Source organism: Chrysemys picta, chromosome 1, assembly GCF_011386835.1.
Source record: "Chrysemys picta bellii isolate R12L10 chromosome 1, ASM1138683v2, whole genome shotgun sequence".
Classification (NCBI taxonomy): Eukaryota; Metazoa; Chordata; order Testudines; family Emydidae; genus Chrysemys; species Chrysemys picta.
In genome coordinates, this window is record NC_088791.1 from 149362216 (window position 1) to 149381416 (window position 19201).

The following is a 19201-nucleotide window of genomic DNA, read 5'->3' on the forward strand; positions in this document are numbered from 1 at the left end:
AAATGATGGATTGGGAAGAAGTTTCTCCTATGGGTTAGTTTTTTCCAGAATTGTCCATTATGGGATTTCTTTGTACCCTTTTCTGAAGCATTTGTTAATGGTCAACATCAGGAAAAGGTATTTGATTAGATGTACTACTAGTCTGATCCAGTATGGTAATTCCCTTGTAAAGAACAGAAGGGATTGTATAGTATGTATGCTAAAGAGAAAGCTGTCTTGATAAGATTCAAGATGAATATGATAGCATGGCTCAAGCACGTCCCTCAGCATAAAAATGGGGCTGATGAAGGTTATACAAATATACCTGTATCAATAGCAAACAACTTTGACAAGTAGATAGAAGAATAAGTGAGACCTCTTTCACCTTGAACAATTTGAGGGTTTCTCATAAGAATTTGACTAGCAGTTAGAAAACATAAAACACTCTGACAGGTTGCTGAGTTGGCAGATTAGTATGAGACCCGCAGGTGTTTGAAGGTATGAAGGTGAGGATAATGTAAAGTTTAAGGGGTAGCATGCAAATTATTCCTGAACCAGACCATCTTCAGACAATCACCTGAAGAAGCAAATGCATACTTTAAGGAGAGTTTGTGCTGGTTGCCCAACCCAGAAAAGCCAGGGATGGCGGGTTCTGAGACTAGTACCCATACCCCTGTTGTATGCATTTGAATGAGATAAGTATTACTGTTACCATAGGCAGACTTGGAAACTGAGGCACATAGTCACACTGAATCAGTGGCAGAACCAAGAGTAGATTCCAGTAATCCTGACTCCAGCTTCACTCCTCTAATCATAAGCCAATGCTCCCTCTGTATTTTCAGACATTCATAAACTTTGGAAAAAACTTTGTTTTTGAAATAAACTTCGCTCAGAAGGCACATGTAGTATGATGATCTCAGTGAAAAACATAAAATTTACAAACGCACCCACTTCAGTGCTGGATGCTGACATCCAGGAGTAGGCAACAACAGAGGGACAGCAGCAACCTCAGTCCCTGCCTAAAGAATTGTCGTTGCTAGGTGAGGACATGGCACTGGAACTGGTTGACTGTAAGGATTCCAGAGCCTTCTGTCCCAGGTCGTGGAGACCTGGAGATCAAAACAACAGTAATCCAGGAAAGGTCTCACAAGCTATTTGATTAAACTGAGCTCTACAAGCCCAGCCGGGATCGCTCTCCTGATCAACGAGTGTTTACTTGAACCAGCAAAGGCAGACTCTGGCCACTCTCTCCTCCACAACTAAATTTGTGGAAGAGAGTACTGAGTGCCTTCAAAAGAAGCCGCCCAGGTCCACAAAAGGCAACTTGAAGGGAAAAAAAACCAAGAAACTGGACCTCTTTAGGCACAGGGCATGTTCCTTTACCTCAGCGCAGCTCTGCATTACGAATTACTAGGCCCTGTTTGCAAAATATAACTGTTATCTGGGATGGGAGAGTCATCCCTTTAACGTCCAAAAAATTGTACAGGAAAACAGAAAAGAACTGAATGAGATCATAGGGCCATGGACACGTCCAACACAACTGCGAGGTCAATGGCCAATGCCCATGGCTGTCACCATGAGCAGGTCTTCATGGCTGCTTAACATCAGGCATCCAGAAAGAGGTACAAAGCACCATCACAGATCTGCTCTTTCGGTGGATGGAGTTCTTCAGCAGCAGAACAGATGGACTGCACCATTCACTGAAAGATTCGCAGGTCACGTTAAGATCCCTGGGGATCTATACACTTTACCAAAAGTTATGCAATTACCAGCCTCAGTAGGATGCTATCCTGTTCCCGGAGTAGGTAGCCTGAATACCTGCCAAGGAAAACCCCCCTCAATTCTAGGAGATATGCCTGTCCGTCGTCGTACTCAGTCATTCACCCTGCACCATCACAGAGGCAGCAGGTTTGATGGATGTATCAGGAGCCTCCTTCCCCCTTTTCACTGGGCTTGGTTTGCTATCAGACAAGTGGATGTTTGGACATCTTTCACTCATGGCTACTCTGTTCATGTCTACTCTTTATATTCCTGCACAAACCCCTTCCCTATCCCCTTCAGGGATCCTTCTGATGAGAGCCTGTCACAAAGAGAAGTGGCCTCATCGCTCTGTCTAGGAGCCATAGGAGAGCTCAGAAGTATAAGGGTCTTAAGAGGCTTTTATTCCTGATATTTCCTCATCCCAAAAAAGAAGGGGGGTCTTTGTCCTGTTCCCAGCCTGAGGAGACTGAACAAATGCAGATGCAGCCTTATATTCAGAATGGTAATGCTTGCCTCCATTATTCTATCTCTGCAGGTTCAACACTGGTTCATGGCTCTTGTCTTACAGGATCCATATTTCCACATAGCCGTCCTCCCAGCCCACTGGAAGTACTTCAGATTCGCAGTAGAGCCAAATCACTACCAATATCAGGGGCTGCTATTCAAACTCTCAACGGCACCAGAAGTAGAGATGAGCAAATAATTGATTTTTTTTTTTTTTAATTCTGTTGCCAAACCAAAAAATCCAAAGAACACTTTTTCATTTAGAAACAAAACTGAAGGTCTGTTTTTGCCAAAGCAAAACATTTTTAAAAACTGTGTTCATGTCAAAATGAAATGTTTTGAATATCAAATAGAAACATTTTCTAAACGAAATGTTGAATCAAATAACTTTAAATTTCAGAATGGTTGGTTTTGATTGTTTTGTGGGGTTTTTTGGTTTTTATTGAGCGGGCGGGTGGTTTTTGTGTGGTTATTTTGGTTGGTTTTTTGTTTTTGTTTTGTTTTTTTGCCAAAAGTATTCACTGAAAAAAAAATCACTCCACCCTAACCAAGAGTCTTCACAAAATGCCTAGCAGTGGTGAAGGCATGCCTTTGAAGACAGTGTGTCCACATCTACCCTTACATGGAAGATAGACTGATCAGGGCAGGTCCCAGCAGAAGGCAGCAGTGAGTCTAAAATATGCAGAATCTCTGTTTGCCTGTCTGGGCCTTGTTCAACTATGAAAATATCACCTTTTCTACCATCTTAGAAGATAGGAGCTATGATCGATTTCAGATCAGAGAGCACGAACCTGTCTGGGGACAAGTTCCTGTCACTGCAGTCACTACTACTCAAGATAAAATCAAACTTGTCTATAACAGTACAAACTTGGCTTGGAGTATTAGATGATACATTGATGTGCATGTACATGACACTGCTTGCTAGACTTTATCTATGGCCCCTAAAACTTTGGCCTAGATCAGTCTACTTTCCACTCTGTCACCAGATGGACAGGAAAGTCTTGGTGTCACCTCACATCCTTGCAGAACTGGAATGGTGGTTAGAGATTGTACAAGGAGGCATGAGATTCTCAGCCCTCTCTCTCACAAGGACTTTAATTGTGGATGCGTTAAGGACAGGAGGGGGAGAAATACTTGGATCACCTATAAGCACAAGGGGCCTGGTCCACAGAAGATGACCTGGGACTTCACATAAATGTCTTGGAACTCAGAGCAAAAAGAGTGAGTGGATTCCAAGCACTTACAGCTGACCCTCCCTACATGACATTTCATGGGTACCTCACCCTAAGTTCCCTCCCAAGGTAGTCTGAGTTCAGTTTGAGTTAACCAGTTAACCTGTCTGTCTTCTTCCTGAAGCCCCACACTGTATCAGGAGAGAAGTTACGTTTTATTGGACGTTTCCAGAGCCTTACTTTACATTGACAGTCTGCGGAATTTGATTCTATCTCCCCAGTTGTTTCTGGTTGTAGCCAGCAGTTCAATCTCCAGGCCATCTCATCACAAAGAATATCAAAGTGGATATGATGGCATATCTTGCTGTTACTAGTTGAATGGTGTACATCAAGGTGCACTCTAGCAGACCACAAGTGACATTATCTGCCTGCTTCAGAACCATGTCAATTTCCAAAATATGCCAGGCGGAGATGTGGAGGAACCCACTGACTTTTGTCAAGCATTGTGCATTGGACTTGGATGTCAGGGCAGATGCCAAGTTTGGGAGAGCAATACTTCAGTCTGTTGGATACAGCTAAAACCTTTCATCCCAACAGCCAGAGGAGGTACTGCTTGCCACTCCCCTACAGCGGGGTCCACACTGACATACACTGAAGAATGAACTTACTTTATAGTAACTAGTTCTTGGAGTTGTACTCAGTGTGGATCCCACTACCTACCTTCCATCCCTGCTTTTGGAGTCCTCAGCTACCATGGCAAGGGAACAGAATGAGGTTTGCAGCCGCTCTGCCCTTTATGTTCTTACATGGGAGTATACGGAGGCTCAGGGCATATATGCATTCCTGATGGGCACTGATTGAGGCACATGTACACCTGCTGTGGGATCCACACTAACTGCTGCATCTCAGAGTTCCATGGTTACTATAGGGCAAATAAGAGTTCTTTCTTCTTCCTGTGAGAATCATTCTGTGAAACATAAAAACAAGTTTGTGTTTTTAAAGGAGCAATTCATCGTCTGAAGGTAAGTCTGTTGCTGCAGTTCCCACATCACCATTAGACGATTTCTTAAAGAAAAGGAGATCCTCATCTTCTCCAGAAGAATATGACAGTGATAGTGACCTAATCCATTCACTCCTGAATACTGACAGGCCTTCATTTGTCAGTTTGTAACTAAACAGGAACCCACTTACAATAAAAGAGTATAAAGGGCGAAGTGGTTTTCCCATTCCAGAATTACTAAAAATCCATTCCAAATCGTGCAGTTCAGACTGAAAAAAGTATTTAGAGCTTCTCTAAAGTTATCTCCATGTACAGTGATACAAATCCAGCAAGTTTTCTTTTGTTCCCAACCTGGACAGTGACTCCTTGAGCTAACAGCAGGATTACACCTATTACAAAAAAAACTAACAGTAACTGTGCCCTCTCTTCCAATGCCTTTCAGGCTGGAATAGGAAGAATAATTTTTCTCTGGCATTCATGAAGGAAAATGTTAAAACATGAGACCTGTAAAGTGTCAGAAATCTAACCAGTGAGTAATTTTATAGTCTGTAACACTTTTACTGAGCTGAGTGTTAAAAATGGATTGCAAATATAATACATGGCTCACACTCAAATATCAAGGTACTATTTTGGGCTCAGTTTTTGAAAAAATAAATACATACATTCATTTATAGTAGCTAAATGGCAAAGAAAAGCTGCTTCTACCAAAGAAGAAATTGCAGGGAAGAATGTTTTTTTCTTCTGTATGGAGTGAAAGTATGCCATTGGGATGGGCTGTCTGTGCTACAGAACACCTGCTAGTATTGACATGGTTTAAAATTAATCCTCTCTCTCCATTCATAGAGGAAGTGTTCTGGCATTTCTTTTTTGCCATTGTGCAACCCTGTCCCTCAAAAAGCTCAGTTCTTTCTCTGCATAATGTAATTTCCCCACTTTCAGCAATTGCTGGCAGCATAACAAGATGAACAATTGTGTGCGTGTCAACCATGGAAATGGAGCATCTTACTAGGCTAGTGTATGGTTGTGCTTGTTTCTGTTAACAAAAGAAATTCATGTTTCTGGTTGGCTTTTTTTTTTCTTTTTTCATTTAATGTTATGCAACTGTCAGAGTTGTAGCTTTCTCTCCTCTGTCACCCTTTCAGATTATTTACTTCAAAGTTGATTGTATTGTAGGTTGAGATTCCTCCATCCTAAAATCTTTTAATAAGTACTTGGCACATCTCTAGCACCTTTCTTCTGCGGTTCAGTTTGTAAACAGCTAATTAATTACACCTTTCAACAAACCAGTATGAGAGTAGTAGTTTTTTCTTGTGAATATTTGTCTGTATAAATCCCCACCTTTAGGAGCGTGGGCACTCCTAGGGCAAATCTACACTACCACTTATGTGGATATAACTTACATCAGTCAGCAGTGTGAAAAAGCCACTCCACTGAGCAACACAAGTTACAGCAACCTACGCGCTGTCAACACTAGCACTATGTTTGCAGGAGACGCTCTTCCACCAAAATAGTTTCTGCCTCTCGTGGAGTTGGAGTAATTATGCCAACAAGAGAACCCTCTCTCCTGTTGGCATAAAGTGTCTTCACCAGATATGCTACAGCTGTGCCGATGTAGCACTTCTAGTGTAGACTAGCCCCTAGTGTTGAGTTCAGCTTTTGGGCTCTTGTTTATGCCCTGTCACACAACCTAACATTTTTAGCTTCTGCAAGTTTATGTAAGGAGCTGGTGCCCCAGTTCCCTTCAGCCACCAGTTCTCAGCACCTTTAGTCTCCTTTACTTCTGTGCAACTGATTTTTCCTTCTTAGCTTTGTTTTAGCTGTAGTATTATTTATTAGCAAAGAGGATTCAATTCCAGAAGAGGTTGGTGTGGGGCTAGAGGCTGAATACATCTATTTCAAGAGAAGTGCAACCTTCTCTCTTCATGCAGAGTACGCTGTTGCCACCAAGCACCATTGGTTTCTTTGTGCAAAGCCAATCATACTTACATTGTGGCTGCTTTCCGAGAGGTATCTTATCCACCTTCCTACAGTGGAATTGAGTAGGTCACTTTCATGCATTTTTTCCAACTGAAAGCATGGATCCAAAAATTCCAAGGATTGGACCTAATACCACTTGTAACTGAGTCCAAGGTATTCCTCAGGACTCTCAGATCAGAAGCCTGTCCCTTCTGACAGAGCCTGGGGGAGAGAGACCCCACACACTTCTGGAGGTAGGGTATCCATGAACAAAGGTTCCCCAAAGCCCGCTGAGGTATGTCCATGAGTCAGTCACTTTTTCTTCAGGAACCCTGAAATAATGGCCTGGGTGGGCTTCTGTGGATCAGTTGTCAAGAGGGAGGTCTCCTGTAAAGACACCGAAATCTGGTCTGTCCACCACTCCCTCTCTCTTGAGAACTATGAAAGCATCTACTTTGTCAGTGAGTATTTCCTCCTGTAATTCTTTTATGGGTGATCCTCCTGATTATTCAGATGGGAATGATTAGGATACCCCAAATGACAGTGGTGTCTTGCCCATTGTCTTCCACCCCGAGACACTCTCTTGTTTGCAAGCTACATCCAGCCCTATTTAATTCTCAGATTCACTCTCCAGTTCAGCTCCAGCTGTAGTTGCTTCCTTCTGTCAACTGTCATTTTCAAACAGATTAGGTAGTCACTTAGACACACTAGAAAGTTTTACACGTTGTCTTTTTGTGATTGCTACTGTAAACAGACATACTAATTTATGAATTTTGCATTCCAGTATACCTAGAACTCAAAATGTAAAAGAACAAAGTACAGTATTAGATATATTCAGCAGATCTTTGTCCAGTATTATTTTATTAGAGGACATGTCCTGAATATCTAGAACACCAACATAGTTACCATTTGGGGTAACTCTTCTGCTGATTTTGGGATTGAATTACATGATTTGATAGAAATAAAACGTTAAAACATTCACTCATCTATTTTCCTTTCTTTCTTTTCTTTTAATCTCTATCGCTGCTATGAGCTGAAAACACCTTGAATGTGTTAACAGCACCAAGTTGTTTTCATACTTGCATTAGATACACACGAGAGAGCAGAGTAAATACATTGAATGCCAAATAAATCACTCTACCAGTTACACAATTGTGTCGAAGCCTGTATAATTGAAGGGTCAGGCTTTTACCTCCTTTAAGTAAACCGATTCCCTCACACACACACTTCCTCTGTCTTAGCATTCAAGAACTATGGCCTATTTCTGAGAATACAGCTTCTTAGAAAGCAAGTAAGCCAAACTTCTCTGACCCTCTGTACCTTGCCACAATGGATTTGTTAGCAAACCACAGATGTTTCACAGAGAAGATGGAAAGATCTGGAAAATCAACATGATCACAGATCTTTTTGGATATTTAACTGCAGAAATCCTTCAGACAAGTCCTAATTCCTTGTGGTTTACATACACACTTTATATTATCCAGGCTTTTCATGTGAAAGAGTATCAGGAAGTATCTGTCTCTGCATTTGTATGCAAACTTACTGTCTTCAGTACTGCCAAGGCTATCTAGGATTTGAGGCAAAAGGTCCCTAGTATATAGCATGGAAGTTCTAGTATTCCAAATGAATATTAATATTTTCAGAGAAATATTGCTGCATTCCAATCAGACACCAATTTCATCTAGGATGTGTTAACCTGAATTTGAAAGAGAGTTTGGAATATAATCTAAAACTACAAATGGTTCTTTGGAAATGGAGGAGGAAGCTAAATCAAAGGTCTCTGAGTTGATCTATTCTATATAGGTTCTTCACCATAGTTTCTGAGAGCCTTCCAATAGTGCATTAAGTGACATGACTAACAGCTATCACATTTATCTTATCTCCAAAGGGGGTAAAGTATGTGCAGTGGCGTGTCTTGTTCTTGTCGGGGGGTTTTGTTTGTTTTGTTTTTAATGTACATGTTGCTATGCATGCATGCATTAGAGAAGGCAAGATCAAAGAACTGCACCTTGCACTTGAAGTGGAAGATGTTGAGGTTTGTGATGGTCTTTAGCTCCTGGGGGAGTTCATTCCACAGTCTTGTACAGGCCACTGAGATAAAGTTCTGTGTCCCACATAGCTAGAGTGTGGTGAAGGATAAGTAGAGCTGTATGTCACCTGCATGTTTCTGGCTCTTGAGTCCATGTCCTCTGATCAATTCACCTAGTGGTTGTATGTAGACATTGAAAAGGACTGGAGAGAAAATTGATCCTTTTAGGACTTCATAAACGAGGGGTCTACTGATGGAGTTGCATTTTCCCATAATTACTTGTTAGGTATGTCCCTCCATAAAGAACTCAGTCCATTTTAGCACATAACCCTGGATGCCTGCCACCTCTCTCAGGCAAAACAACAATATCTTGTAATTGACCATGTCTAATGATGCAGAGAGGTCAAGGAGGGTAAGAAAGGATGTCTGCTCTCTTTCCATTGACAGGAGGAGATCATTCATCAGTGCCACTAAAGCAGTTTCAGTTCCATGTGCTGGCCTGAATCCAGATTATACCAAGTTAATAAGTTTCCTTCAATAAGATGAGCTTGTGATTGGCCTTTGACTAGCTTCTCTGTGAGCTTGCTTAGCTATGGGAGGCTTGATACTGGGAGATAATTGGCTAGAACCAACGTGTCCAGGGTGTTTTTCTTTGGCATTGCTCAGACTACTGCATGTATCAAGGAGAAAGGGAAGAGTCCTTCCTTGAATGAGGTATTGATTATTTTGGTCTGGTCTGGTACCAGTTGCTCATGACTCTTTCACAGGCCAGGAAAGGCATAGATCCGATTCACAAGTCTTGTGTCAAGACTTTAAGTGTCTAAAACTTCCTTGAATGAAATTACTGAACTCTGGGGATGCAGGTGGACTGGTGGTTGGTGAGTAGACCGTGCTTATCATTCCCAAATACTTTACAGACTATTGCTCTTTTTTATATATATATTGAGATATACCTATCTCACAGAGCTGGAAGGGACCTCGAAAGGTCATCGAGTCCAGCCCCCTGCCTTCACTAGCAGGACCAAGTACTGATTTTTGCCCCCGATCCCTAAGTGGCCTCCTCAAGGATTGAACTCACAACCCTGGGTTTAGCAGGCCAATGCTCAAACCACTGAGCTATCCCTCCCCCCAAACTCAAACAATGTTTAGGCATCATTTCATCACGGAAATGCAGCAGCTGTCTTAAAAGCACTTAATAGCCCTGTTAGGACAGGAAGTAAAGGATTCTGTGTCCCAGTGTTTCCCAAAGTACAGTGGGTGACTTGGTGTGGGTGTGTGTGAGAGAGAGAGATGAAGAACTAACTAGAGAGTATGGATAGATCCCTTAGTTGATCTCCAGAGTGTCAGCTCTTATTTAAAAAAAGTCTAACTATTATGGTTGCAAAGAAAACCTTGAAAATATGACTCAGAATATAACCAATACAGCTATATCCACCTCAGTCTGCAGAGAGCTTGAAACAATAGCTCTGAGGTGGGAACTGCTCCATTCATTTCAATAGGTGCTATCTCAGGATGCTAGTGATACTTAAATGTCGACATTGTTAACCATTTCACTGTTCATAGCATGTAAGAAACGAGAAAGATCTGGGGGGGGTGACACGACATGGATGACATATAAATTCAGATGGGTAGGCTTCTAACAACACATGGCAGGGTTGCAAAGGTTTGGTGGAGGAATACAGTTGGTTTTCATTTCCCAAATGGGAGCTCAGCTTCTAAAGGTAACATGGCTCTATCTTACTGAAACTTCAGGGGAATTCCAGTAGGCACAATGAAAATGCAAATCTGTAATTCAGCCCATCTCTAACAGTTGAATCTATCTTTAAAACACCGAGGATGAGTAGACTACTTTTGGTTCCAAACTAAATAGCTAAGGGCTAGTACGCTTAACTTCAATCTCCCCTCCCTCAACACTTGACCAGGCAACCTACCTGCCTCTCATGTCTAAATTGTCCACACCATTGCTTCCAGTACTTACCAACAGGTGTTCTGTAGAGGTTTCCCAGTCAAATTGTTATAATTAATCATATTTTGAGATCTAGCAGAATTAAAACCTATTGTAGTGTTTATGCGGATCTTTAAGAGTTTGTGCTTAGTGTCGTTTATTCTGAGAAGCTTTGGTGTTTGGCGCCACTTCTTGGATTCAGCGGATTTGCAAAATTAATTTTTTTAACCTTTTTTTGAGAAAAGCCCATTACAGTGAAAAGTGCTTTTGTGAAAAAATAAATAGCTATCCTTTAAGCAAGTAGTTTTACACTGGGGAAACTTTTAAACGTATTAGACTTGGGGAATGAGGGGCTATCATTGTGTAATGCAACTAGAGCTAGCTAGGAAAGTAAATTTCACTTCCGTGAAAATTTTTGAGGTTTTTTTTTTGTAATTTTTGTTTGTTTTTTAAAGTAGGGAGCAGGGAGAGTTGTTGTCCTGATCAGGATATAATGTCAAAACCTTGACAGTTTTTGCAGAAGTGAAATTCTACTGTACGTTGGGAACCGTGGCTGCAAGGCAGCCTGCCAGGCGAGCTGTGGAGGAGCTTGGGAGCCAGGGCTCTTGGGCTTTCAGGCTCTCAACAACTAGGCAGGCTGCAGTGGAGCCTGGCTCCGATGCTCCTGGCAGGTGGGCTGCGGGGGAGACAAGCTGACAAGAAACTTGCCGGGTTTCATTCAAAAGATGAGTTGAAATCGATACGTTCCTGCAAAACGTTTCACTTTCAGTGAATTGGTGTTTTCTGATGGAAAGGCGTTCTGTCAGAAAATTTCCAGCCAGCTCTAAGTGTGGTCTTTCACTCATAAGTTGCTGGTTCAAATCAAGCCTTAGGCTGTTAGCAACCCCACCCTTAAAGATTTTTACCAGCTTCTGGTTGACGTCCATTGACAGGCGATGGTGTAATGCAAGCTTGCACTGCTGCACCCTGGATTGTGATTTTTATATGGTTAAATAGAGAATTTCACTTGCCAAAGCAGTCAGTCCCACATCTTACACAACTATTAAATTCACACTCAAAATTAGAAAATAAATCAAAACATGAGATTTAAAAAAAAAAAAAAAAAAACGTTCACTTTTCATAAATTTTGGCCACCGTCTTTAATTACTTGAGATGCATTTAACCCATGCCTTTTTCTTTCCCAAGCCTCTTTGCACTTTCTGCTTATTTAAAAAAATTCTATTGATGTAAAATAATACAAACCTTCATGAATACAACTGACAATATTCAGCAGGAGGTTTTTCATAACATCTAGACATGTTCCTGCTTATCCTTGAATTGAAATCCTAGTGATGAATTGGCAACATGACATGAATTTCCATGGCAAAAGATTTGTCACAAGTCTGTAACATGACTGTGAGGTTGTCTGTCAGAAGAGGTGCCTGAGTTTCAGGCTTCCTCTCCCACAGTGCTTTCTGTAATAGCAGAACCCAGAGGAACTGAATTTAAACAAAAAGCAGTGGACTTCCAAATTTGCTGAGGAGTTTTTTGTCCCTCTTAAAGGATTTGAATTTTTTTCTGAGATTAATGTTAATTGAACAAAAACTACTAATGTACTCATAGATATGTAAAACTCACCAAATCATCTCATAAATACAATCACATATTTCTCTATGGAAATGTATATACAGATAACATCACACTGATTGTGTTTTTGTTGTTGTTATATAAACACAGATCCTTTTATATTTGAATTCCTAGAATAAATGTCTAAACTACAGGTACGTGAATTGAATGCCTGTACGTTAGGTGTAGTTAAGTTAACACTCTGTCTGCATTTAGATATGAAAAAAATCAATCTCCATCTAATAAAATCTGTTCTGCCTCTCTCAGCAATGCTTGTCTGATCTTTTAAGTTCATTAGAGAGCTCTCACTCATGACTATTAAAATGCATTCGGGTGTGCTATTGTTCATTACCTTAATCAGGGTGTAAGACTGCAAGCTACAGCCTATTACATTAAAGATGTTCATCAAATAATTTTTTATAAAATTCCTAATCTGGAGGAATTCTGCTCTGTTCTCCTTTGAAGCATCACTGAATTTGAGAGAGATGCCTGAATTTTATGAAAGACCTTCATCAGTTAAGTAAATTTGCAGAATTTGAACTGTCCAGTCTGTTGTGCCCCAAGTCTCAATGCATTGCAAAAACTGCTTGGTACCAGTGACTAGTTATGTTTTGCCAGACACTTTATGCCTACTCTCTCTACCATACTGCACATTACAAAAAATGACATTCCTTATTGTAAGTTTGATCATTTTACAAAAAATGACATTCCTTATTGTAAGTTTGATCATATTGTCAAGCAAGTTTTATTAGGACCTTTATCACTTTGTAGATCGGAAGTATATGTAAACAATTTCTTTTTCCCCTTTCTAGGTCCTGGGAACGCCTACAAGGGAACAAATTAGAGAAATGAATCCAAACTACACTGAATTCAAATTCCCTCAGATTAAGGCACATCCATGGACTAAGGTGAGGCTGTCTGAGTTGGATAATGATGATGTGTGGGATAAATGTAACATTGCAGAGTTTAAGTCCAGACCTTGATTTCTGTGCTTGGTTGCTTTCAAACTAACCTGGGACCCTGTAGTTGAATCAGAACCCAATAACTGTTTATGTAGAGAAGGAGGAGGAATGTACCTAGGCTCTGCATTGAATTGTCCATGGCTCTGTTTTTTTGTGATTTGCCCATAGATATTTTCCAGGCTGGGTATGTATTTGTAACCCATTACAATGCACTTATATTCCATCATAGCTCAATTCTTGACCTGTGCAAAGAATCTCCTATAAATAAATACATTCTTTAGAGGTGGGTTATGCACTTTTATGATACAAATAAATCATCTCTGAATATAGGCGTGAGACCCACAGTGCAAATCAGTCCTGTTTCCCATCTCATAAACATAGTGAAGATCATTAGATTTGGAACCCCAGTAATATGCACTAGTTATTTTTTCTTGTATTACTTTTAAAAGATTTTTTTGTTTAGTTAAGTTTTTCAGAGGAAGGGAATACTGCTACAAAATTTCTCAACAGCAAGTTAGGAAACCCAGCAACACAAATATGATGGCTTTCAAATGCTGAGGAATGAAATGCATATATTCCCTCAGTCCTGCCAGTGACTAGTTCAAAATCATTTCGGACCAAACCTTTCACAGTCCTAGAGGCCTCGAGCAGATGATGTAACCTACTTCAGGTTCTTTGAGATTGTGGGCTATGCACATTACTGGAAGTCAAATCAATATTTTGGTGATTTCTTCTCAGATGTTCTAAATACATGCTTCCTCTTCCCAACAATCCCTGGGTTGCGTTTCCAGATCTTAGTTCTTTATTGCATGTTGGTTCCAAGACTGAGTGATTTATAATACTCAGAGGCTGTTAAATCAGCAAACCTGTTTATATTATGTGTTAATAGAAAAATTTCTGTGATAAGTAAAATTTATGAAACTCCATGAATATTAGCCTTACTTTCATTATTTCAAAATAAATCATGGAAAAAGCTACAAAAATTAGCCTAAGACATTAAAACAGTGAAGTTGTAGTGGAAAGTGGTTCCAGTGTTGCATCTGGATGACTTGGTGTTGAGGGTGGGTTTTAACTGAATGCAGTATGTAATGGAGCCATAGCCTGTCCTGGTGCCATCTGATCATGAGTTTGTTCTTTCCTTGCCATTTAAAGTCTCAAGTAGCAAAAAGACCAGTCTAGAATGACCTTTCTAACAATCCTCTTTCCCTACTCTTTTAAAAACTCTCTTCCTCCAACATTTTGCCGTTCAGCCATGAAAGTTTTCTGCTAAGTGCATGGAGGACAATATCCACAACTGGATGTTTCCCAGCTATTCTTGTGCCATCTCCGATGGGATGGGGGGGAAACAGTGCTGCCTGTCCTGCCCTTCAAATTTCCCACCCGATATTTATCTTCATTTTCTTTTAAACTAGAGTTGCAGAAACATTAATTTGTTAAACTGCAATTGTTCTTATTGAGCAGAGGGAAGGAAGGAATGAAAATTAAAAGCATTTGCTGAAATTTTGGTTAGAATGACATATGTGTGTGCACTGACAACCATTACAGGTTGTCAGCAGAGTTTGATCTCCAGAACCTTCACCATCAAATACAAACATCTGTTACTTGAGCTAATGGAGTAACTTGTTAGCTGGCAGCATTAATAAGTTCTGTTCTTGTCTGTGCGGGCTAGCCCTGGCAGGGACATGACATACACTTTACTTTACCCCATCTCCATACTAATGAAGGCGGCTAGGGAGTTATGATGTAGAGCTCCATTATCTGCATTTTGTTTCTGAGCCATACCTTGGCCACTCCAGACACACATGGATATGCTATTTAATCCCCCATAGCCATAGTATTGTTTCTGTTCACTAAGGGCTGGTAGGTCAAAAAGAGAGCAGCTGCTGCTACTTTTGGTATCTAGTAGATCATCTGCTTTCTCAAGTATTAGAGCAACTGCTTTCATACCTGAGAGTCCTGAGTTCAGGTCTCAGCAGGAATATATTCCTCATATTGGCATCCAGTTTTAAGCATAAAGCAGGATCCTGAGCTTAAGTTTTATTGCTCTGTACACCGAGTTAGAGCTCACATTACCTGACACCGTGTAGAATGGTCAATACCAATACAGTGATGATGTCCATGTACAGAACTATGGCTAATGACATATAATATGAAGGATTGTTCATGTGTTCATATTACAGTAGTGGTGTGTGATTCCAGTACAAACTCAGTTAGTTTGAGAACAAATCTGAGTGACACCAGATTTGGCACTTCTAGCCTTCTTATTGTTTAACAGCCTGAAACCTAGTAAGTGTATGTATGTCTAACTCTCCAACATTACTCTGTATAGCAGGGGTAGGCAACCTATGGCACACGAGCTGATTTTCAGTGTCACTCACACTGCCTGGGTCCTGGCCACTGGTCAGGGGGTCTCTGCATTTTAATTTAATTTTAAATGAAGTTTCTTAAACATTTTAAAAACCATATTTACTTTACATACAACAATAGTTTAGTTATATATTATAGACTTATAGAAAGAGATCTTCTAAAAATGTTAAAATGTATTACTGGCACGCGAAACCTTAAGTTAGAGTGAATAAATGAAGACTCGGCACACCACTTCTGAAAGGTTGCCGACCCCTGCTGTATAGGCTCAGATAGATGGATAAGTTCCCACTTGCTAGGAGATGGCGACAGAAGACAATTGAACCTTCTGCTGCAACGGGAGCAGATAAGCCTAAATTTGCTTCTCAAGAAGAGAAATGCTAAATTTGCCTCTCAAGAAGAGGAATGTTCTTCTCTAATATTTATACCACAATCTTAATACTTTTTTGTTCTTGCATATGTCCATTACACTAGGTATGTATGCATCTTGTGCACCAGTGCTGCAGAGTTTTCCCTAGCGGCACCCGCAGGGGCTGCCACACCTGCACCCTGCTTTTCCTTGTGCTGCAAGTTGAGGGCATAAATGGGTGGAGTCACCCCTCACCTCTTGTTGGTCCTGCTTTGAGTAGGGGGTTGGACTAGATGACCTCCTGAGGTCTCTTCCAACCCTAATCTTCTATGATTCTATGATCTTTCAGTTCCTTCTTACCTTCAGCAGTTGGAGCGTGCTGTCAGGTCATTCCTCTTGCAAATGTGCTGTCTTAGTTGGATGACATTATACTGTTGTTGTGGCTGTCAGTAGTCGGTGAACTCCAGGCTTCACCTGATACCAGCGGAGCCTACACCAAGATCCCTGGCTTCAAATCCTGCCCTGGATGTCACAAGCTGATGCCCATGAGAGACCCTCACTCTCACGGCTTGAAGTGCTTGGGTGAGGGTCACATTAGGGACAGGTGTTTGATTTGCTGGAGCTTCAAGACTGAGATCAGCTGCTTCCTTGGCACAGACAGCAGAGCCATCAACCGCATTGACAGCAAAACAAAGGCCCATTTCCGTGTCAGTCACCCAAGAGGCCTACACAGCTGTGAAGGATCTACCGAGCTTCTCAGTATGACCCTCGCTGGTCATTCAGCTCCATGGTACCTTGCTGGGGCCATTGCACATGGTGCATTTGTTGGCTTCCATGTAGTGGTCTGCTACAGCGCCAACTACACCAGGTCTTGTGCTGCTTCCCTTGGTCCCAGTGCCAGCTCCGAGACCAGCAGTAGCTACTTTGGCTCAGCACACAGTTCTGATAACCAGTAAGCCCCAGATGTTGCTGCCAGTATTGCAGGCCCATTGTCGATCGTGGTCCTGATCTCCGATTACTCTACCCAGTACTGCTTCACACTGGCCTTTGGAGTACTCATGCTTCTCCTCAAGAGTCTGGTGGGTTCCTACATCTCTGACTTCTGGGAATCTGGGGCATCCTCCAGGGATTGTTCCCATTCTTGGAGTTATCTTGAGTAGGTCAAAAGAATGGGAGTGCCAGGTCTAGGCACAAGTCAATGGCCCTAGTGGGTACCATGGGATATGTTTCCAGTGTCTAGATTGTTATCTCTGCTGCATCACAGAAGTCAGTCACTGAGAAGATAAGTTTCACTGCCTAGTACTGGCAGACCATCCAAAGTCTGTACTGGGCAAGCACTACACTACAGAAATATATCCCCAAAAGGGAGAAGTTTCTCCACCCAGGCCACTCAATGTTGGTACCAAGATCCCATGGGGCACTGAGGATCAGAACCACCCATTACTTGCTTCAGGCAGGTCTTCTACATTGGCAATTCAAGACCAGCCTCAGTAAGGTCCAAAAGAACCTGCCTCTTCTGAACACCTCGTCCGCCTCACCAGGCGAGACCCGGGTACTGGAGACATCTTCTCTAGTATCAGATGATGTTAAGTTCTACCAAGAATTCTCGAAAAGGATTGCTGTGTCCCTGGGAATATAAATAGAGCTTTCAGAGAAAAATCCCACAAACTAGATATTTTATACCTGGCTGTAGCAGGGGAAATTGCTCTCCTTATAATTGAGGCAGTTATGCAGCCTATACAAACTTTATGGCAAACCCCCTCATCCCTCAAACAGTTTTATCCACACCCCTCAGTAGGCTCCCTGATAGTGGCAGGAGTAAATGTGAGACACTGCCAAGCTAGAGCAAAAGCAACTCCTAAAGAAAAGGATACAAAGGAATTGGGAATTTTTAGTAGAAATGTGGGTTAGTCAACTGTGAGGTTACAGCTATGTATAGCAAACCATCAGACCCTTTTTGCCTATTATGATTATTCAAATTGGGATGCTACGTCCAAATTCCTCAGTTAGCTGCCCAAGGACACGAGGGGCAAGTTTAAGTCTTTCCTGATGGAAGGTCGACTGATCGCAAGGTCCACTCTGCAGGCCTCCCTGGATGCGGCAGATTCAGCTCAGCTGCCAGAGTCATGGCAACGGCAGTAACCATGTACCCGTCGTCAGGGATTCCTGTAGAAGTACAACCCGTCCATCTCGAGCACATTTTCTCTTCCCTGTGATGAGGACCTGCTCTATGCTTATCCTCCAGTGCCATTGGCTCCCAAAATAATTCTCTAGCTGAAGCAAGAGTGTGGCAAAATTATACTCATTGTGCCAGCCTGGGCAAGGTAGGCATGGTACTTGGACCTGTACAAGTTGTCCATCAAGGAGCCTTAATCCTCCCCTGCCCCCTGTCAACCTCCACCTTTAGTCAAGGACCTGATATCCCCGCATCATGAGCAGGTGTTGCACTGGAACTCTGTCACTACACCTCATGGCCTGGTTCTCCAGGTAGCTAAACCCAGAAGAGGCACACTGTTTGGAAATAAAGCATAATGTCTTACTTAATAGAAGAAGATCATCCACCAGAGCTACTTACCTCAGTAAGTGGAAGGGTTTCTCTTCCTGGGTGGCTAGTGACAATGTGTGTCCTACACAATCAATGATTCAAAAGATTTAGGACTGTTGCACCTAAAAGAGTCAGGTTTGGATGTCAGCTCCGTCAAAGTGCACCTTGCTGCAATATCAGCGTTTCGTGCCCAGGTAGGACTGTATTATGTAAGGGTATGTCTACACTGGCAGAGTTACGGTGCTGGCAGTTACAGTGCCTCTCAGAGAGCGCTGAAGGGAAGCCGCTTGTTGTGTGTTCCCACTGTCAGCTGCCTGCACAATAGCGTGTTCGCACTTCCGGCACTTGCAGCGGTATTCGGAGCAGTGCACTCTGGGCAGCTATCCCACAAAACATCTCTTCTTCTTCTGCCGCTAAGAGTTGTGGGAAGGCAGAGGGGGTCGTGGGGTATCCTGGGTCCTGTCCCAATGACCCGTAATGCATTGCTTCGCATTCCAGCAGTCCCTGTGCTTCCGTCTACATTTGGCGCCATCTTTCAACAGTTTGTGTACTGTGCGCTATGCCTCTTCAGTCTGCAGGAATGAATCACGCACTGGTGACTGGTATGCTGCTAGCTCTGCCTAACATGTCATGCGTGGCAATGGAGCTATTCCTTAAACTACAAAGGCAAGAGGAATGCGACATTGATCTCACCATGCGTAGTAGCTATGACACGAGATCACTTCTGTGAACGCCACAAGCACTGACCACAGTGGAACGCCGCATTTGGGCTCAGAAAACAAGCACTGACTGGTGGGATTGTATCGTCATGCACATTTGGGATGACGAGCAGTGGCTGGAGAACTTTCAGATGAGGAAAGCCACATTCATGGGACTGTGTGATGAGCTCCCCTCAGCCCTGCAGCACAAGGACATGAGAATGAGAGCTGCCCTGCTGCTGGAGAAGCGCATGGCTATTGCACTGTGGAAGCTGGCTACTCCAGACTGCTACCGATCCGTTGCTAACCAGTTCAGGGTGGGAAAGTCAACC

At 42.2% G+C, this 19201-nt stretch overlaps 1 protein-coding gene across 6 annotated transcripts in view; it reads left to right on the plus strand.

Annotated features, from left to right (window-relative positions):
• Window positions 1–19201, plus strand: part of GSK3B (glycogen synthase kinase 3 beta) — a 233238-nt gene that overhangs the window by 172606 nt on the left and 41431 nt on the right. For all 6 annotated transcript variants that reach the window (XM_005292685.5, XM_065586994.1, XM_005292687.5 and 3 more), the window contains exon 8: window positions 12764–12859. In XM_005292685.5, coding sequence (XP_005292742.1) covers window positions 12764–12859 — 96 coding nt within the window. The remainder of the gene's footprint in view (window positions 1–12763; window positions 12860–19201) is intronic.